The sequence below is a fragment of the Rhinolophus ferrumequinum genome, chromosome 10, assembly GCF_004115265.2.
Source record: "Rhinolophus ferrumequinum isolate MPI-CBG mRhiFer1 chromosome 10, mRhiFer1_v1.p, whole genome shotgun sequence".
Taxonomy (NCBI): domain Eukaryota; kingdom Metazoa; phylum Chordata; class Mammalia; order Chiroptera; family Rhinolophidae; genus Rhinolophus; species Rhinolophus ferrumequinum.
Genome location: NC_046293.1, coordinates 22,155,195 through 22,177,994, shown reverse-complemented (window position 1 = coordinate 22,177,994; position 22,800 = coordinate 22,155,195). Strand labels below are relative to the sequence as shown.

Genomic DNA, 22,800 nt, shown 5'->3' with positions numbered 1-22,800 from the left:
TACGTTATTGGTAACAAATAATTAGTTGGAATGTTTAACAGTAGTGCCTTTAGTAAATCAATTTACAACCAAAACATGTTGTTCTTTGTTAGATCAACTGAGCGGAATGTAGAAGTCCGCATTGAGAAGTACAGTAAGAAATCTAAATTTCTGTTCCTTGTCTAGGTTTTAGTTTTATTTTAATAGACTGGGTTTTTTTAAGATCAGATTTAGGTTTGCAGCATAATTGAGCATAAAGTGCAGAGTTCCCATCTACCCCCCTGACCTCACACAGTCTCCCCCATAGGTTTTAGTTTTAAGGGATTAAAAAAGGCTAAGCCATTTTGTTTCTTTCTCATATATTACATTGGAATAAGTACTGAAACAAGCAACTATACCATTATAAACAACATAACTTCCATGTTTGTTTTTAAAATATCCCACTAAAATCAGGTGCTAAAATGTACACCTAAGTATAAAGTAATCCTTGAAATGAAAAAAGGCCAGACTCTGGTATCTTCACCACATAAATCTTTAATGAGGTATAATTACATTAACAGTTGAGGTAACAACTTGCATAGGTATTTAATAAATGAATGATTTTAAACCTTGGCCATTTAACACTCAAGCTGTATTTTTGGCATTAAATGATTGGTCTGTTCAGTGATAGATTTTCATTGCACTTCACAATCAGCTGCCCCAGATGACTTGTTCTCTGAAATTAAAGGGAAATTTGCTAATAGAGGTCCTAGTGATCATCACTGGTGTAGATGATCACTAGTGGACAACAGCATTCTACAGGATATTATCTTTCATTAAAATTTCAACCTGCAAACAAAACCACTGAAGAAAAAAAAAGATAAATGATCTTCCAGTGGTTAACACTGAGCTGAGATCTTGCATACCTGATTAACAGAATTTAGTGGATTCTCCTATTTCTGAGAGAAAATTAGCAGCAGGATTTTAAAGAGATCCAGTAAGATTATTAGGGAAGAGCAAAGGATACATTTTTAATAAAATTCAAGTTTAGATAATTTTTTAAAATGTCAGGGCCTAGTGTCTGAATATCTAAGAGGCTCCTAGTATTCACATAATCCCAGCAAGATGAAGTAATCCAGGCTTTAGTTATTTAGGAAAATTAGATGCGTGTTGTCCAGTTGCCAGTTTTGAACAGTTATCTTTGCCCTATGTAATTTTTTTCTCAAGACTTATTTTTATTCCTTTAAAAATCTCAAGAAATGATGTACACAAGCTTTAAGATCTAATGTTAAACATTAAAATGGAGTCATTCAAGTTAAATTGTACTTGTATAACAATACAGTTTAGTAAATTCAAATTTTTGGTATGACTGCTTGATTATAATCAGACAAACCTGTTTGCTGCTAGACAAATCAGCATTATAAGTCTCAGCCATTATTGTTTTCATGTCCATAGTACTGAAGTCACTTAAACATACTATTTATAAAGCTGTCATTTTCATTTGTATAGTTTGACTATGCCAAATAAAGAACAATTATTAAAACTTAAATTTTTGAAAAAGAAATGAAGTTCCATTAATGAAAATAATGTCTTCGAGTTCTGTAACACAAAGTCTCAGGAACATCCATGAGTGTGATTGATTGATTATTTAGATGATACCGTGATACTTGTCTTTGAAAGTAGTTGTTTAACTTCCTTTCGGGGACAAAGGTAACTTCAATATGCAAATATCCTGAAAGAAATGCCTCTTCTTTTTTCTTTTTGGTAAGACTATTAGTGAAGAAAGTGTCTCTAATTTTTAATTGAATAAGAATTTGTATACAAAATAGCTATAAAAGATAAATAAGAAATGTATAAAATGATGCCACCTGAACTTCTTCAGTCCAAGATTGCAAATTCATGATCTGAGCCAATTAAAACATCAAAATATAAGAGAGGTAACAACAGTCTGAGGTAAACACTAAAAGCTTAAAACTCCCAACTACTTGAAAAAAGTTTAGTTAGCTGCTGACATTGAAATTCATGTATTGATGCTAATTTTGTCCCTGTAAAAAGATTTGAAGTTAGATTCAAAATGTATAAACATAGTGTGCACTGAAAGTAAAAAATAAAAACAAGGAAGCTCAAAATTTTATGTCAGCCCTTTAAAAAAGTATATATACAAATCGCAAGAAGCCCCAGTCTTTGGATCAGCTAAGGATTTCATTAGAGGTATCAGCTTCTTCATTGGGATGTAGGCTACCAGATAGTTCTGCAGGCAAGAGTTTGGAATGTCCATTCTCAGTAACTCGCTGGGTATAAAACAAGATATAAGCTTGGGCCTTGCATACTTCATCCATAGTGCACATGCTTAGCTTGGAATCATTGCAGTGTACCCAGAATCCTAGAGTGAAGCACAGAAATACACCTTAATGTTTATAAAGGAATTTTAGAAATTTCTAGTATAAATTAAAACATGGATTTAGAGGCATTAGTTTCAGTGAGTTGTTTTAAATTTATTTATAGCTGACATACAGTATTAGCTTCAGGTGTACAACAGTAATTAGACATTTATATACCCTGACTAGTACCCATCTGGTACTAGATAGGTATTACAATATCACTGACTATTCCCTATGCTGTACTTTACATCCCCTTGACTACTATTATAATTGGGAATTTGTACTTAATCTCTTTCACCTTTTTCACCCATCCTCCCAAACCCCCTCCCATCTGGGGGCCATTAATTTGTTCTCTGTATCTATGAGTCTGTTCCTTTGTTTTTTAGATCCCACATGTTAAATGAAATATTTCTTTCCAACTTCTTTCACTTAGCATAATAGCCTCTACCTCGATCCATGTTGTCACAAATGACAAGAATTTATTCTTTTCATGGCTGTGTAACATTCCTGTGTGTGTGTGTGTGTGTGTGTGTGTGTGTGTACACTACATCTTTATCCATTCATCTATCATTGGACAGTCAGGTTGAGATAAGCTATGTTTGAAGGGAAAATAATCATCTAGACAATTCACTTCTTTTAATGAGAAATGTAGCTTGGGCAGTATGTTACTCTGGAATTGTCTCTCTACCTTTATCCTAGAAGTAACTTGAAGTTACAGAATCTGATTAGTTCACTTGACACTATGTTTAATTTCTGGTATAATCTTACCAGTTACTGCTTTTGCTGTTTATCATACTATAAAGCAAATAGTGTACAACTAACTCTTGATAGTTTAAATTGTCTTCCTGGATTATTTTGACCTTTTGTCCACACCTCTTCTGTTTTTTTGTATGTGATGGGGGCCAGGAGAAATAGGAAGGAGGAGGACGCTCATTCTTTGTTGAACTGTAGGTAGGGAAAGAGGAAATAAAATGTGAACCCTAAATCCAATCATTTTTGCTACCTATGGAGGGTCCACGGAGGCAGTAAATAAAAGTGAGTTTTATATGTTAAACCCGATGCCTATGATCCCCTGGTTCATTAGATGCTTTGATGATTAACAAAATTAACTGAAACCAGTAAGCAGAGGACCTGCTCTTGCAAATGTGCCTTTAAGGAAAGACAGTACACTCTGACCTGTAAATAATGAGACCATCCTTATTATCCTATCCCTTTGACAGCCCTTAGAAGTCAAAACTGCAATCCCGCAGAAAATGCCCTATTTTCTACACAGGCCCTCAGTTTTTTATGAACAATACTTGTTTTCTTGAAAGAAAACAAGAGGTCAGGTGGCTTTGCTTCAGATGATTTAGTGGCCAATTTAGAAATCACTCAAGCCTGAACTCCAGCTTCCAAGTCCAACCCAAGATAAAATGCTTTTTCCCATCTATACCTCCTTCAGAGTTATAGCAGTAGGCAGTGTAGTGTCCTGAGCCAAATCCTTTCCCATGGTGCATTACTACAGCAGATAAGTCATAGATAAAACAGTCTGGTCTGAGGGATTTCAGGGACTCCCTGCAGCAATAGGGCTCCATGTTTAAGATTTCTTCAAAGCCAACATGAATACCAATTTTCTCCCGATTATTACGTCCAGACCACCTATGGACAAACCAGGGTACAATTATTAAGAAAATCAAGGGAAAATAACCATGTTACTTACTGGTTTAGACAGTCATAATAAGATTTAAAAAAGGCCTCAGAGTATGGAATAGAAAATATATATAGATATATATAGATATAGATACAGGTATGTATACATATATATAATAAAATATATAAAGTAAAGGTTATAAATAGAAAAGTATTTTCTATACTGAAGCTGGTTATAAATGGAGGAATTTAGGCTTATTTACTACATAGGTGTGGTCAGGTTTTAAATATTTGCCTTCTGTAATTAGATGATAATATAGGAAGAATATTAACTTTTGAAAATTATGACTGTGACATTTGACCCCTTCTAACATAAATTCAAGGCACCAAAGGGTTTTTAGTTCTTTATTGTCTTGTCACAGCATGAAGAGGCTATCCAGAGATTTGTTCTTGGGAGACATAAGCTGGACCTTACTTGGCCAGGTGTGGGGGAAAAAAGAACCAAACAGGGCACCTCTCATTTTTCCTAATACTTCAATCCTCTTCAGACAAGGAAAAAACGGGAATTGTGACCCTCTCCTGGGTGTAAGTCAGCACAACACCATTAGTATCAAAACTCAAATAATGCCCCTGTGCTGTCATTTTCTCAACGTGGTGCTCATGCTTCCCCGTACTGGAGCCACGCACAGCGAGCAGTGTTTTTTGTCAGATACATAGTATGACCTGGTGTTACGGGGAGAAATAATGTAATATATGGTAGTTCTTTCAAGAGGTGATAATCCATTTAGGGTGGTGTGTGCAGAGACAAAAGACAGACTAAGATGAAAATGATAGTACTAAATTACTAAAACATGATTTTAAAACAAATAGCAGAGAGAGAAGAAAGGAATATAGACAGGTTGTGTAAAGGAAAAAAATGTGAAAATGCTTCTTGGTACAATGTAAAAAGGCATGGAGCTGAAGGTGAGACTTGCATATTATTTATAGTATCTGCTGGACCAGCAGTCATCACCCAATCTTTCCCCACGAAATGTATGAAAGATCCTGTAACTTCAGTAAAGATGGAAGACCAAGACATAAAATAATGGGACCTGCTTAACATAAGAAGTCCGTCATTCTCACTTTATCTCTTTTACTTTCCCACAGAATTCAAACCTTAAAAAATTATGCTAAATAAATACTTGTAAGCCATCTAAATAGAAAAAATTCATCCCTATTGTTGAATATCCAGTTTTTTCCTGCTAAAATACTTAAAAATAACAAAAGATAACATTTATACCCAAAATTCATAATGATTTACTTCCGAGGAGAGGGGAAAGGACTAGGGTTGGGAGGCACACGGGGAGCTTCTGCGCTGTTCGAACTATTCCATTTCTTAGGCTTCTGCAGAGAGCTCCTGTGTGCCCCTGCACAATCCCATGCTTCCTTTTGTCTTTTACACACCCTAGATATTTTATACACTGGCAAATACAATAGTACTTTTTAAACAGATACAGAGAAAGGAGAAAGACAAATGTGGTGGGTTAAAGGCAGCATAAACTATGTCTCTGAATCAGAAATAAAGCATGAAGGGTCAAAAATGTTTTGGGCAGTTTGGGCAGAAGATAGAAGAATAGAGTCAAATAGGTTTATATTAAGGAGAGCTTCAAATGCCAGATTAAATAGCAATTATGAAGAACAGGAGGTTCTGCAACAGTTTACAGTAAGTAGCCAATTAAGATATCAGTTTAAGTAAGAAAATTTAAATCCTTTCAATTTGAATCTCATACATATTCTCACCTCTCCATGCTCCCTGACCTGTGTCACCTGGTCCTGGAATACAGTATGACTGTCCTAACTAACCCTCCTGTTTTCGTTCCACTTGAATTTATATACAATGGCAGGTCTCTCCTGCCTTTTCACTAAACCTTTTTTTGGTAGACTCTTCCCTGTTCCTTCCTCCGTAGCTTTGTTCCTATTGCTCCCTGAGGCTTAAAGTGCTCCTCCTGTATACACCCCCATTCATTCACTTAATAGATATTTTGGGCATCTACTGTGTGCAGAGCTTGGTTCTGGGCCTTGGTTACAGGGATGAAAAAAGACAAGATCCCTCTCATCACTGAGCTGGTTCAGTGGAAGCGGGAGAGAAATAAGCACTAATTGCAAACTGTGGTTTTTTGCCGGTCAGCAAAATAGAGTAATGTGATACTGAGGGTTGTTGGGTGGCGCTACTTTTAAATATGATGTTCAGGGGAGTCCTCTCTAAAGAGATGACATGTGAACTGAGACATGAATGACATAAAGCCCCCTCTGCCATTAAAGAGGCTTTGGGAACATTTAGACATCAGCTAACCACCGTATTTTGTCATGTATAATGTGCACCCACGTTTTTTGGCCAAACTTTCAGGGAAACGGCATTAGTACTACCCATGTTTATGCGCATCCTTATTTTTCCCTCACAAATTTCGGCAAAACCATGCACATTATACACGGTATAATACAGTACCTCCTCCAAGTCTCAGGTAAGTCCATTTGTTTATAGTTTGTGGTACTTAGTATTTCTATTTCACCATTATTTCTGTGCATGCCTGACTATAAGCTTCTTGAGAAAAGGATTCTATTTTATACACCCCAAATAATATTGAACAACATCTGCCTTTAAAAGCACTCACTCCCATGATATTTGCTCACTATACCTAACTGAAATAACTGATAAAAATTAACAGTGATTATCTCTGGCAAGTGGGACTGAGGTGTAAGAGGTACTTTTACTTTGGGCTTTAACTGCTGTAATGTTCGAAATAGTTTTAAACATATATTTCTTTAATTGTTAAAAAAAAAAATTAAACTATGGTCTTCAATAGTTTTCAAATCATAGCACATAAAGTAACTTCTCATTCCTTAAGAGAACAACAGGCTCTCGGGTTAACATGGTTATTGCAAGGTATGAGACCATATGCTTTGATGATCCAACAGATTTGACAACTAATTCACGTGCCTAAATATGTTTCTGAAGATTAGATTTTTTGTTTAACTGCTTTGAATTGAACTGCTGTATCTGTTTAAATATTTTCCAAGGGTGAAGCAATTGAGTCAAATACTCTCAAGTTATAGATTTAAAAATTTTACACCTAAAATATGCTGAACACTATAAGCAGAAACTTAGGAGGAGAATATTACACAACTGGCCAAAATGTGAGGGGTCTGCTGATCAGCAACGCATTCTACAAGGGAAGCTAATCGGAAGGTTAGTTATTGAATATGGTGCCTAATGGTCAAGGCTGGAGATAATGACAGAATTTCTTTTTGCAAAATAGAAAGCAGCAGTAGATGTAAGTCATCTACTAGCCAAGTATATAGTATTAACATTTAATTCATCACACGTGAAGCACTATAAAATAAGAAATGATCAAGTTAGAAGTATATAGTTGGTAGGCTGCTGTTACTACTACTACTACAATTACTAGTATTACTACTAGTACTACTACTAACCTGAATCGTTTGAGATGTAGTCTGAGAACCTGAGGTAGGTGGCAAATCGTAAGCTGTTTTTGAGCTTCTGTGAGTACAACTGGTTTTGTGGAAAACCTTCTACGCTTTGCTGTGATATCAAAGACAGAATGAGAATCAAATTTAAGGACACAAGGTAAAGCTAAGTAAACTTTAAATTCACACATGTATTAGCACTTAAATATCTACCGTGTTACAGACATTGTACTGTGCTACAGGTAAAGACATGGCCTTGCCCTCAAGAAACTTATACTCACAATTAAAACAAAACAACTTAGGAGCTAGTCAAGGTGGACAGATGTGTAAACAATTAAGTAAAGGACTTAATATAATCTTGCAAATAAGGCAATAGAATGATACAGTGCTACAATATTTAAAAATAGATTTGGCTATGACAAGTAGGAAAAGTTAAAACTCTCCCTAAACATACTTTAATATATACTCTTCCCAAATGCTCAATTTACAAGTTTCATGGTCAGTTCATTTACTGAGGCTAACCAAGGGGCATGGGTCCTTCCTGTCCAGAACACCCATCCCTGCTTCCTGGGGACCCACCCCAGCCCTGGCCAAAGCCTGAGAAACCAGACCTTTACTAGCTCTGCATCGGAGGCCTCCTTCAGTGTCTCGCTTTGTTATTTCAGCACCAGATCTTAAACGAGTGGAACTAGGATTCTTTTTGTTGTCCCCTCTGCTTCTCTAGAGTTCCACCCATGGATTGTGTCCTGCAGTCTCTGGCTGGGCCATTGGCTACCAAAGTTTGCTTTTGATGTCCAGGAGCCGTCTTGCAACTTGTACACCAGCTCTGACTCCAACCATAGCAATAGCTGCTTCTCATGTAGGAGGTGAAATCAGTTCACTATGAAACTGTTCTCTAAGCCATCTCCACTTGCCACCAGAAGCCTTTCCTTCAAGGTCTATGCCCTGAGATCCAGGTATCCGGCTGCTGCTGAATGTCCTGGACCTACCTTTGGATCATTTCCCAGAATATATGGTCCAAGTGTAGCTAGATAAGGGATTTCAGTTCCTTGACTTATAATTTTAAGCATTTGCCTTTAGGTATTAAAGTAACTCTTTCAGGCCTTCATTTGGTAGACCCAGCAGACACACACACCAAACATATTATAAAACCATATTCTGTATTTGTTCATCATATTGTTCTATTCCCAGATTTGGTGATAAAGCATCTCGAACCATTCACATTTATATCCAAGAAAAAAAAATACTTCACTATACAAATATGATAAAGGTTTATTTTTTTTCTAGTCTTATAAATCTTAGGCTCCTTATAACAGAGTTCATATTAGACAGCACTCAGAAAACAATGCTAGTATAAGTTGTTTCATAAAATCACCAATTGAGGTGACATTTTTCCAATGCTGGAATATCCAATGTTCCTTTTACATCACCTTAGAAGTTTAATATCTAAAGCCCTAGAATCATTTTTTCAGATATGAAAATTAGGAAGAATACCTGAAAATAAACACTAAAATGCCATGTACACATTAGTAGAAGAGATAAAGATAGAACAGATCTAATGTGTTTTTATGCACCATTCCCCTGGAGGATAATGCTTTTCTTTCATTGAAATAACTGTTTCATCCCCCAGCGTTGGGTGTCTGTGTCCACCTCTATTAGAGAGCTTATCACAGTGTATCTTAATTATCTGTTTCCTCCTTTAGGTATGTGAATACCTTGAAAGTGTCTTACCTTGATCCATAGCAACTAGAACAATGACTAACATAGAAGAGATAGTAGACGGTTTCTGAATAAATCTTGGTTTTTATAAAGTCAATCTCCACAGAAGGAATTCAGCCATATATTATTGCCATTTCTTTCAGTACTAATATGATGCTTTCCTTTTACTATTCCTTTTGCTATTTTATTCTGCCTCACCTATTAAATTTTTTATTTTATGAGTCCTTTCCACAAATGACTACAGGATCAAAACAATTTTAATGTCATCAATAAGGCAAAACATACACAGAGTTCACAAATGCCAATTATAAAATAAAAATATCTAGCCCAGTTTCATCTGATGAACTAACAAAGAAAGTTTATTTCCATAATTGCTATTCAAGGAATTTTTTCAAGCTTCCTTTCATTTGTGTTTCTCTTTGCTAATCTTAGAAAAGCAAAGAGAATATATAGTCTCTACTTACAGTTACACTGGTCACATACGTAGATTTTTCCTTCTAAAGGTTCTGTTTCTGTGAATTTGGCCAACATTTCAGTAACTAGACATGGCTGGGAAGCAGTATCTTTTCCACTGCATTGGTATCTTTCTGGAAATTCCAATGACAAGTCCCAGAAAGATTCTATGGTATTTGATTTGTTGTCACATGCGAGACATGTAACCTGCAAATAAAAATATTAGTTTCTCAGATTACAATCCTTCTATCAAAACATTTACTCCTTTCACCAGAAGTCACTGCCAATAAAAAAAGAAGCTTTTCTTCTGAAAATGCACTATCAGAATTCTGAATAATCTGTTTTTTATTTTCAGGGAGTTTTTTTATTATAATTTTCCTTCCAAAAGACTGCCATTAAACCCATTATGCATTGGTGGGCTTTAACTACTAGGCATTCAAAAACCTCCAAAGGCATTAGTCAAATTTGAATTTAAGTAAAATACCAAACTATGGGCTCATTTAATCAAATATACACTATGTCTGTGTATATATGTATATATGATATTTATGTGTATTTAATTTAATGTGTTTAGATAATTAGATTTGATGTTCTTTGCCCTTTTTCCTTTGTCTTTTACGAATTCTCTCCCCAAATTCTTATAACCTCTTAACCATGATACACATAAAATATTATTAGTGTATTTTTATATACAGTATCTTACTCTATATAGATTTTGAAGCCCTACCAACTGATAATTTCAAAAGACAACACATATGACAAATAATGATGTCATACTCCCACTTAAAGCAAACATCACTACATTAAAATCCTCATAAACATATAGGAACCACAAAGAATATGAGGCAGCTCTAACAATTTACATAGGAAATACAGTAACTGGAAAGGAAAAGAATAACGTCAGTGAAGAATTCAGCAGGATTTAATGTCAACAAACACTGCAAATAATTGAAGACAGGCTTTATAGACCTAATAATCCACACAATATGAAATACAGCTGACACTTGAACAATGCATATAACTTTTGACTACCCAAAAACTTAACTATTAATAGCCTACTGTTGACCAGAAGCATTACTGATAATATAAAGTTGATTAACAGATATTTTTTATATGTGTTATATACTGTATTCTTATAGTACAGTAAGCTTGAGAAAAGAAAATGTCATTAAGAAAAATCATAATGAAGAGAAAATACATTTACAGTATTTATTGAAAAAAATCCCCATATAAGTGGACCTGTATAGTTCAAACCTATGTTGTTCAAGACTCAACTGTGTTACTAAGTTCTTTCATATAAGCTACATTTCTGGAACAGACAACAAAATAAAGAGCCAGCTGTAATGTAGATTTTAGATTTAAAAAATTGACACAAAGAAAAGAATACTCCTGGCATTTAGTCTGGGGACTCACTAGGGCCAAGGTTTGTCCTTTTAAGAAGTTTCTGGAATTAAAAAACCAAAAAAACCACAAAAATAACCATTTCAACAACTAACATCTCAATCTCCTGAGATGATTGGTAAGCCTAAGAGTTTATTACATGTTTAAAGGGACGAGAGCAAAAATCCAGCAAAATAATTTTTATTAATTTCAAAATTCATCCATAAAAGAAAAAATAAGAACATACTCTCACATTATTTGAAATATAAAATGGCAACTTTCTGGAAAGAAATATGTAATTAAGTATCAAAAGTCCTACCCTTCACAAAGTAATTTATTCTACTTCTAGGACTCTGTTTTAAGGAAATCATTAGGAGAAATATGTTAATTGATCATGAAATTATAATAATGGAAAAATTGGAAATAGATTCCAAGTCAACAATGGGGGAATGGTTAAATAAACTGTGATATATACATATGATGGACATTGAAATGGTATGAAAAGAATTGTCAAAAATTTTAATTACTGAAAAATCCTTACGTTAAATGAAAAAATGAAGAAAGCAGGTAATATTCAACATAACAACACAATTAGCAAAAAAAAAATGCACAAATGTACAGAAGAAAAAAACTAGAATGTACTAAAATATTGATCGTTTTTTATGTGGGTTGTGGGGTTAGAGGATACTTTTTTTTCTTCTGCATAGATATACTGTATCGTATAGGTTTTTTTATGACTATATATATTACTTTTATTTATAATAGTTTATTTTAAGCTTGTGCATAAAAAGTTAGAAATGACAGAGAAAGATGGTGGAAAAATAAAATTGCATGCAACACAAGAAGCACAACTCTTATCTGCTAATCGGCACATGTAGAATCTTTACATTTCTGAAACATTAAGTGAAATAAACTTGACAGATATTCCCAAAAAGAATTACGTTTGAAATATTTAAACTACATTCTAGAACAGTATGCTATAAAAACAAAAAGTGGTATCATTACCATGAAAGTTGAACTGAGAAACACGCAGGTATGCAGAAGAAAATGACCTAGCCCAATTGCCTTAGTTAGAAACCATTTTTTTAAAAGTTCTATGCTATGAAAAAACAGAGAAGCTTATGTCTAGTAATAGTCTATTAACAAGTCTACTCATTATAGAGAATCATTAATTAGATGGAAGATTCTGGTTTTATGATTCCTTTTCACAAGGGAAATTTTTTACAGCTATAATTCATTTAAGATTATTCTAGATAAAATCACATTATTTACCTTAAAATTTCCCTACCTACTTGTTAAAGCTTTCAGACCTTACTCCTTGGTCCCTAAAATGACTCAGGTGTGCATCAAATCCATTTCCAGCATCTTCTAATCTATTCCCTATGGGATTGAACCTTCCTCTTCTCAGTCTCTCAGAGAATGAATGTAGTATTTTTAATCTAAGAAACTCTGTTGCTTAATTCCCTCTTCCCACAAAAAAGCTTTGATACTGTGGACATAAAACTACTTAGAATGATTTATGAAGGAAACTGTAAATAAGTGAGCTGACTTTATACATATTTGTAAGTGATTTTGACCTGAAAACAGTACTGGTTCTAATACACGAGATATACAGAGAATACGCATTTTTTTAGGTTTCACTTTATGAATCCCACACAATAAAAATGATTATTTTAAAAAATCCATACCTGACTAATAAGTTGTCCATGAAAAATGTTATTCACAACATTTAGAACCTGTTTGATAAGTTTCCTTTGGGAAGTGGGGATAAGAGCTGGTAACCTGGTGCCAGTTGTCTCTAGTTCATGTTGTATTTTATCCAAAAGTTCACAAAGAAATTCCTGAGCATCTTGCTGGGCATAACCACGAAAAGCAGGAATGAGTCTCCACACTGAGTGTAGCATGGCAAATGGTGAGACCAAGGCCCACTTTCCAGACCACATGACTTGGAACAAAGTATGCAGTTCATGACAGAGAGAAATGTATTGTGAACTTGACTCCCTTAGCTGAATAAGTTCCATCTTTCTACTCTTTGATACTCCACCACTTACTCTGGATGATAAACTTGGATGTCTAGAGCGAACACAGCCTGTATCTTTTTCTTGGCATTCATGCATTTGATATACTGTATCTGTGACTGGTAGATGCTTATAAGATGATCTTGTCTTATCACTAGCTGTCACAGCCAGCCATTGGTTCAGATCAAGTTTTAAGAAACATTGTCGAAAAATAAGTAAATGACTCAACACTTGAAGAACAGAATTCATATAGCAAGTGTTTCCCAAATTTCTCAATCCTGTTACACCAGGAGTTACTATTGATCTTCGTTTAACTGAGGAGTCACTGGATTTTTTTAATTTTACATCTTCTGAGGTAGATACCACATTATCTTTTTTTGCTGGTGATGCTGGGGTTTGTAGTGGTTCTTGAATAGGAACTATTTCTATGGTGGTGGACTGAGCTAGACCTTGCAAACGTAAACTCTTTCTTGGAGGCATACTTTCCAATTCTGCTTTAACTCGATGCTCTAATTCTTGCTGTCTTTTCTTCACTTCTTTTTTTTCTATTTTTTCCTGAAATTGTTCTTTTTGCCTTTTTCTTCCAATGGGTGATTGTTCAAACCAAATTCGAAAGATTTTACCCATTAGGATCCTTCTCCTGTGCCAAAGAGCAGTATACATTTGATCTTCATTTTGAAGCAGAGATTGGGCACCATCATGTAAGAAACAAGAATCATCACTTATCCCCATAGACCGTAAAATCCTTCCACTACGAGTGGTGCAGTGATAATTTTGACTTTTGATTGCATTTAATGTACTTCGTAGTAACTTCAGGTCTCCAGTCGCATTATCATTAAGAACATAATCATCACAAAAGTAACAAAAAACGTACATCTCATTCACCTCTAATGCAACAGGATGACTGCTTTCTTGAAAGTGCTTGAGTGCATGTTCTTCAATATATCTTCCACAGGCAACATGGGAACAGCTAAGGCAAGCCCAAATCGACTCAGTTGTATTGCAGTCCACACAATGCCATTTCTGAGGGCTGAAGATGGAATGGTCTTGAGCAAGCAGCAACTGCCCAATGTGTTTGCACTTATCCATTGTTAACATTTATTTAGTCTAGCTGAGAAACACATAATCCAAAAGTCTCTGTTCACACTTGAAATATCTGAAAACTAAGCAGAACAATGCCAATTTTAATAAAATAAAAACAAAAGGCCAATATTTTTCTTTTTTACAAGGTATTTTTCCAAGAATAATTTTATAAATTTACTCCCTCTGCTCTCAATTTCTGGGCTGCCTGTCATAATACCATAGGTAGTTCTCACATTTCTCTTGCTCTAGACTTCTCTAATCTCTCACCCATCTTAACTCTGAAAGAACATATACTCTTCACTTTACTTTCTGAAGGGGGTTCCCTTGAAAAATGTTTTAAGTTTTCTGCTACCACCTATTGGTGAATAATGGGTAGTGACCACTTTTCACTGAACTAGAATAAGATACATCCTTTTTACCCAATAGTCTGAAGGCAGTTTAAGGTTGGGGCTGGCAAGGCCAAAATATATCTCCCATAATATCTACATTCTGAGAGGCCTATGTGGAGTTACTATAGCATAATGATAGTTAAAAGCACAGGTTTTGAAGCAAAAAAAACCTTTGGTTTGAATTCTACCTCTGCTACATCATTATATATCTGATTTGAGCAAATAGCTTAACTTCTCTAAACTTCATCTATAAAACAAGGAAAATCATACCAACTTCAAAAAGCAGAAGAATTGAGATAAAATACGAGTATTGATCCGACACATAGTAAATGCTCAATAAATGGTAGCTATCGTGAATAAATCTTAATATTCTCTTCTATTTATTCAAATTAAATATTCCACTTAATTACCATTTTATTTTTTCTTAATTACCATTTTAAATTTGGCTTTCCATTAGTAAATCAATAATGACCTTTAATTCATGATTCTATAACATACTCTGATTTGATACACTTGACGGTTTGCCTTAGGAAGATAGAAAGACAGAAGGGGAGAATGCTTTTCTGTTTGAATAGACTCACAGGAATGTGCAAGGATGTGTAAGCAAATAAAGAGAAAAGAGGAAGAATATTAAGTGGATTGCCATATAATGAACTTTCACATTCTGGCAGGCCAAACATTTTCTGAAATTATAAGCTTATTCTAAAAACACATACACATACATAAACACACACACAGAGCCAACATAATAAAACAAAACAAACAAAAACCTATGTGATTTTGACCCCGAAACTTGTTCCTTTAACAGGTGAAATCAGGAACACTTCTGCTACAAGTCCTAAAAATAGTGAACCAAAATCTAGTTAAAAACTTAAAAAGGGATCACAAAAACATTTCCTTCATTGATTTAACATAAATTGAACACAAATTTCAGGTCACAGGTGGGGACCTACTTACAGAACACTTGGAACACTGTATGTAGCATGATCCATGCTTTAATTTTTTTAGGGCAGCAAAGACATGAATTTCAATGGTACTCCAGGTGCTACCTCCAAGACTGTAAGAAAACTGAAAAGGTAAAGCTAATTTTTGGTTCCTTTCCACCTGTTTTTTTGTAAAATCTCCTACCAGTCGGAGAGCCTGAACCTGCCTGCATTTCTTAACTTGTAGATATAGGGTATCCTGAATATGGACTTACACTGACCAGTCACAACACTCACATGTGCACACATTTCATACACACATTTTAACTTTCCTTTTCATTCCTCAAAATTTCCTGAGGTCAAATATAATATTTTATTAGCACTCCTAACACTCAACAGTAGTTGCTAATGGCAAAATTAAGACATCTGTGATTAATATGTTCCATTATCCTAAATCTTTCCAGATACTGAGGCTAAAAATCTTGGAAGTCATTCTTGATTCCTCTTTCACTCTCCCCACACCAATCCTTCAGGAAAAATGGTTGACTCTACCTTCAAAATATATCTAGAATATGACTATTTATTACCTCTATTACCACAACCCTGGTCCAAGCTACAACAGAGTCTAACCTGAAGTACTACAATAAGGCTCCTACATGGTCTCCCAGCTTGGATCCTTGTTACCACCTAATGTTTGCTCACCACACAGCAGCAGCCCATTCTGCCCTTAGACTCAGACAACCAGGGCCCAGACCTGACACTTTAGGGGGCCTCTGCTCTGGCCCTGTCCCATTATGGGGAGTCAGCAGAGTCAAGGGTATGTGACCATCTGGAAATTGCACATATCCCCAATTCCTGTTTCACTGGTACCTAGTACCAGGTTCCTGGGACCCACTCACTGGTACCTGGGACCTGTAGAATTCCCTGCCCCAATCATCCCCAAGCCTGCTTCCAGGGCCTATGGGTAATAAAAAGCCACTAAGAATTCTGCAGAGGAAGATGACATGATCAGATATGTAGGTTGCAAAGGGAACTGAACTGCAGATCTAGAGGAGGGATGGGTGATTAAAAGAGATGGGTGATTAACATCTACTACTCCAGATGTTATAAGGAAATTAAAGTTGTAGAAGTATTGAAGCAAAGATGGTAGCAGAGGTAGGTCAGTGCTAAACAAACATTGGTTGAGAGAACGGATTCAATAAGAAGATTAAGAGAAGAATCTAGGGTTCTCTTCTATTTACTTTTATTTTAAAAGGATCTTATAAAAAACAGATAATTTAGTTAAACAATTGTTTCTGTCAAGTCACTGACAATAATGACTCAAATGCTTGAAAAGATGAAGAGGGTAATGCTGTTTCTTTATACTTAAGGAAAATTATTTCATTCTAAAATTGTAAAGAAGTTGAGTTGACACCTTGTACAACATTCAGAAAAGGTGGCTCAAATTTTTAAAAACCTAGGAAAAAAAAATATACACACACACACATATATATATTACATACACACACACACATTATATAAATATAGGGTGCCAAAAAATGTGTGCACATTTTAAGAAAGGAAAAAGCTGTATTAAAATTGTAATATTCAATATATACCGATATATGACTCAATCGGAATGATATATCAGAATTCAATATACTGACAGAAGATGAATACAAGTCATGTGCATACATTTTTTGGCGCCCCCTGGTATATATATCCTGGGATTATCTCTAGGTCGTGGGACTGCAGATTATTTTATTTTAATTAATCCATATTTTAATGAACATGTTACTTGTATAGTAAGTTTTAAGTAGGAATGATGTTACGTATACGAGTATGCTAAATTACAAACCAGCTTATTCACTCTCTTCTCCATATTCTGCAAATAAATTCCATTGGTCACAAGGAATTTGTCTATTTCATTGTATTTGTTACTAAAAATAACTATTTAGATGATGGCAAAGTCCCTGACCTTCAACAGGAAGTGCCCTATAATTGAATAGCATGATTCCATTTGATGCAAAATTGTGAATAGAGTGAAATGCTGATCAGATGCCATCTCTGCCATGTAATGTAGCAGGGGCATGGTATCACAGCAAATGGTTAGAGAGCACACTCTGTAATCCAAATGCCTGAGTTTAACACTTGGCTATACTTACTATGTGACCTAGACAAATTATTTATGCTCCACATACCACAGTTTTCTTATCTGTAAAATAACACCAATAGGGTTGTTGACAGACTTATTAGAGAAATTTATATTTGCAAATCATTTAGAACAATTCCTGGCACTAAATAATATGGCCCTTAGTATGTCTTAGCTTCCAATAAAAATAACACTAATAATAATTCCTTATAGTTTCATCATTTTTAGTCAAGGGTTCCTTCTTCTCAGCCAAATGTGTACTAAGCCCAACTAAGGTGCCAACTGATAATTAAGATGTTAGCTGAGAACTAAGGTCTGACCTCTCCCAGGGGTATTTGCATTTTAAAAGGGGATTGCTCAAAGATAAAAATCTTTTTAAAAATCCAAAGTACCAGAGGGTAAGGGGGGAGAAGGGCTCTAGAAGAAGGTAAACAGGGTCTAATATACGGTGATGGAAAGAGAACTGACTCTGGGTGGTGAACACACAATGCGAGATATAGATAACATATTACAGAATTGTACACCTGAAATCTGTGTAACTTTACTAACAATTGTCACCTCAATAAACTTTAATAAAAGACAAAAAAGAATAAAATGATGGAAAAAAATGAAAAAAAAATCCAAAGAAGTAAAACCAGAATGGTGGAATGACATCAGGAGATTAATATTTTAGAGTAGGGGGCCTATCTACCCTGTCTACTTATGAAAGAAACCAGTAGGAGATGGATGACTAAGGGAAGGGCAGAGAGGAAAGCAGGAGGGAGAGAGCCAGGCTGCTAGCACCAGAGATCTCCAGTTTGCTCTGCTTGGAGCCAAAGCTCAGAGACAGTTACTGGGGTATCCCCAAAGGGGCCTCATCACTCAAACGTGTAAAAGCTTGGAGGAAAAGAAAGGGGGATGGGAGTATTTTCTCGACACTTCCTATTTTCCTCTACGCGGCTCAGGGCACTTCTTTTCATTTGCTAATCCAATACCGAGAAACTATGTATGGATTAAGTCTGGCTCCAGCAGACTGGATATGTGATTTAGGGCAGTATATTCATTTTAAAGAGATAACAAAACATTTTTGTATCCCTCACATAGATTCTGATAAAATATTACCTGTACTAATATACAATATCAACATAAAAATAGTCGAGATAAAAGTATATAAAAGTTTTGAATAAAATCTGTATATAAAGATTAAAATTATACTATCATTTTCTCATATATTTAAAAAATGTCTCACACTTGAAATTAATACTAGCTATGAAAGGACTTTTTTTAAACCAAATATGCTAATTTTTATTTTAAAGACACACAGATTTATAAATATTTTGAAAGCTTTTTGTCATTCTTCACTGCTTAAAGACAATAAAAATTTTAATTTATTTAAAAAACAAAACAAAACCCATTCAAGCTATTCAAACTTTTCATGCTGTGTAACTGAGCAAAAATTTCCCTTCAGGAAATTTCTAAAGTTTAAAATAACTGTATTGGACTTATTGAAAGTTAATTATTGTATATAGAGTTAGCATATCATTAAAGCAATTTTAAATAGAAAGCTAAGGGGTGGCCTGTTAGCTCAGTTGGTTAGAGTGTGGTGCTGATGGCACCAAGGTTGCCGGTTTGATCCCCGCATGGGCCACTGTGAGCTGCACCCTCCCTACAAAAAAAAGAAGAAAGCTAAAATGAATGGAAGAGAAGGAAAACGGAAGAGCTAATCAGATATGGTATCTTTAGTCAAAGATTTACATCGCACAAAAAAAATCAAGTGAGATTACAGGTAAAAGATTTAACCTGTTAAAGTTCAACAGCACAAAATTGCTTTTATTTACCACCCAGTGAAGATTTTCTGACATTTTCTTTTACTCACTGCAACATACAATCTAGGCTTTAAGCATGTACAATACCTCTCTGATCCATATTAATGACTTTTCAAACCTCTTGTCATAATGAACTCCCACCAGCAGCAGTTCAATAATCAGAGCTAGATAGCCACCAAGTCTTTATCCTTAACCCTACCCTTTCTGAGCCATCTCAGACACACTACAAACTCAGCATACCTATACATCTTGCCTTCACAGACTAATTTCTTTTCTAATATTCTCTTATTAAAGATACTGTATTATCATTCAAGAATGAACAAATTGTTGAACGAATGAACACAATAGGCTCTCAAACTCTCCCTGCTCCCTCTTAGGTGTGCTATTATGCCTATTATGTGCTTTGGTACCCCTCCTTGTCAATCATGATGTATTTCCTTTCCTTTATCTCTAGAAAGGCCATAGTTATTCTTTCTTCCTCCAGAGATCCAGACTCTATAATTACCCTGATCTCCCTTGAAACTCCTCATTAAACCATAAAGGATACCCTTTTTCCTTAGGCCTTCTTCATCTCTCTAACATGCCTCTCCTGAAGCACAGATTGAATCTAGTTGATGAGGTTCTAAGAAAAAGCCCCTGGAAAACAAGTTCTGCCACCAGATTATTTGAATTCCTCACCCATCACTACTTATATTTCATTCATGGACAATATTTATTATTAGCGTCACACCATCATACTTACACATCAAGCTACTGCAGATAACTTCGTAACAATGGGAAAAACATTTACACAGAAATCGAACGTCCTATTATGGGTCTGGTAAATTGAGTTAAAATATTTTATATGTGTAAAACGCCTAGACCCTCTATCATTCTAATACACCCATGACTTGGCCTTCATAATAAAGTTTGTATAACGTCTGAAAGTGCTGTGAAAAATCAATTGTATTTCTTACAATTATCTTACTCTTTGTCAAAAAGCCAGTATTTGTAGAATCCTCCTGTATTTCAGTTATTTGTCACCTATTTAGGCTGGGACTAATGGCAAAACTGTCCCCAATTATTGAATCCAGAGAATGATTGGGCACACATTTCTCATCCCGATTACACTCCTAAACCAGTGGCCCCAGCCCCTCTTTAATCTCCCTCAACCAGACAACTCCATTAGAATCTGGAAACCACATTCTGCCTAACATTGTATGAAGGAGAAAAACTTCAAAGCTCGTTTTTCTGCTACCAAGCAGCCAAAATGTGCTTTCTCTGTACCATTCAAAAACCCAATTCAACAAACATTGACAAGGGTTTTCCTCCAGGTCGAGCAGTTAGTCAGGTGCTAGGGATACAAATAAATTACAATCAGACTTTAACCAAAAAACAACACTATGAGCAGAAAATTCTCTTGACTCTTACTTAAGTGTGTAGAGGAAAGTTTGGCAGAGGGTATATATATGAAAGCTTATTCCTTTCCTTTTGTAGTACAAGAAGAAAATTCTGTGAAAAAGTTGATAAAGACAATTAGGTAGGAACAACATATTTCAAATATTTAACCCAAATCTTCAACAGATTTTCCAGTTTAAATATTCCAAAAAGAGTATCACTGCATTTATGCTAAACACGGATTCATCTGTCACTTGTTTAAAAAAATCTGCGACAATTATTATTTTGGATGAAAAAAATGCACCATCAAAACAGCCAAAACATTTCAACTTTCTATGATGCATGCATTGAACTATTTGTTCAGTATCAGAATATTTCTAAATTGTAACATGGAATAATCTACAATGATAAATACTGGATTGAAAAATCTGCCATCCAGTGCAATATTAATAATGACTTAGTACAGAAAAAGCTGGAGAAATCAAAGTGGTGGGGGAGAGAAGCTACATGAGCCAAATGTTTTGAAATCTCTTTCAAACTCCGAAGTGCTACATTAAGAACAAAAAGATCAGGGTGCCAAAATACAAAGTTTTCATCTCTTTCAGGACAACTGAATCTCATTGATTATTAAACATTCTATAACCATGTTCATAACTCACGCTTGGCTTTCCGAATTTGATCACAGTGAACAGCCAATTATTTTTCCTTGTTTACACCGAATGCTGGTTTTAAGGACATCTCAAAATGGAATTCCAGGCCCAGTGTTACTACGCCACAGGCAGCTATTTAACAGATAATAAGGAATTCAAGTGCAGACCTCGAAAAGTCGTATTTCCATGCTAATTTCACAACCCTGTTACTTGCAAGATATGACAATTAAGGTTTAAAAGTGGGGAGTAAGGGGGAGGCTTGAGGATAAAGGGATTTTACCAAAACGCTAAATTGTATTTTTACTTGCAGAATTAAAACTGCAAATTATCCACTTAGCAGAATTTACAACAGCTCCAATTTGCAGTTAAAACAATTACCTCGTTTCACTTTCTTTTTAGGGGTGGGGATGGAGGCGGATCCTACCGTGTCTTAAACTTGAGCGATCGCTTTTCTTTTTCACTTCTCCCGCTGACAGGTTTCTTATGCCCACCCCCACTCGCCGCCCAATGACTTTAGCCTATTAGCATTCCTTCCCCAAAGACCAGCGGGAAAGGTTTAGGAAGCTGATATTCAAAAATCCTAAGTATCTCTAAGTGTCAGCAGGTGCTGGCAGCACTGGGACCCGAACGAAAGAGGGAAGGCAAGACATTCCCTCCAAACGGAGGACTAGAACCGCCCTTCCAAAACATCCCACGGACTTAGAGCATCATTTTTGTCGGCACTCAACCCGGAGTAGGATGCGGTTTTATTTCGACAGGGCCAGCTCTGCAAGCGCCCCAGCCAGCATCAGATTCTCGATCACGTCTCTTCAACGGTCCGGAGCCCGAGTCAGGGCACAATCACCCCTCCGCATCCTCTCAGTCCCCCACTCTCGACCCTTCTCCTCCCAACTCGTACCCCTCCAGCCCAGCGCTGGGTGGCTACGAGGTACTTCTAGCCACAGGGGAGGCAGCTCCTCGCAGCATCTCCGGGCTCTCATGAGGTGGCCGGCCACCAGAACACGGGCCAGGACCCGTCGTATGACCCACCGAAACTTCCTACGGGCGCCACTTCTAAATTCGCTGGACCCGCCGCCTCCTCGGCGTGGCCCTGGGCTCGCTCCCCTTGGTGGGTCTGCAGCCCCCTGTCCCTCCCTCAGACCCCTGCCCTGCAAGCTGCGCGGCTGGAAAACACTGCCAGGTGCATGCCGGCCCCGAGGGCCCCCGTCGGAGCTCCACTCCCGCAGGGCGCCTCCGCCGCGCGCGCCCCCTCATGCACACTCACCAGCCAGAGCCGCAGCGGCCATCTTAGCGCTCGCCCCCGGGACACCCATCGCCACACCACCCCCCGGTTCGGCAGCGGCTGCGGCCGACTCAGGCCGCTACGTCAGAGGTGACGCGGCAGCCGGCCCGCCCCCTCGCCTTCAGATGCGGGTGTCGGGGTAGGAGAGCCGGGCCCT

The 22,800-nt window shown here is 36.4% G+C and overlaps 1 protein-coding gene and 1 pseudogene across 1 annotated transcript; one reads left to right on the top strand and one right to left on the bottom strand.

Annotated features, from left to right (window-relative positions):
• Nucleotides 1-1,748: 1,748 nt before the first annotated feature.
• Nucleotides 1,749-22,714, bottom strand: USP44 (ubiquitin specific peptidase 44). Its single transcript, XM_033116742.1, has 6 exons — nucleotides 22,626-22,714; nucleotides 12,674-14,166; nucleotides 9,617-9,812; nucleotides 7,440-7,548; nucleotides 3,772-3,977; nucleotides 1,749-2,341 (listed from the first exon to the last, which is right to left on the bottom strand). Exons 2-6 carry the CDS (start codon nucleotides 14,099-14,101, stop codon nucleotides 2,148-2,150), a joined length of 2,133 nt encoding a protein of 710 aa, XP_032972633.1. The 5' UTR covers nucleotides 14,102-14,166; nucleotides 22,626-22,714; the 3' UTR covers nucleotides 1,749-2,147.
• Nucleotides 22,100-22,800, top strand: part of LOC117028740 (uncharacterized) — a 36,784-nt pseudogene continuing 36,083 nt past the window's right edge.

What these genes read in the sequence shown, in the direction of transcription:
- USP44 (XM_033116742.1), bottom strand. Translation starts at nt 14,101, where the DNA reads ATGTTAACAATGGATAAGTGCAAACACATTGGGCAGTTGCTGCTTGCT. An exon ending in CGTATGTGACCAGTGTAACT is followed by an intron (nt 7,549 to 9,616) that starts GTAAGTAGAGAC and finishes TTGATATCACAG; the next exon opens with CAAAGCGTAGAAGGTTTTCC. An exon ending in CTGCTATAACTCTGAAGGAG is followed by an intron (nt 2,342 to 3,771) that starts GTATAGATGGGA and finishes GCTTCACTCTAG; the next exon opens with GATTCTGGGTACACTGCAAT.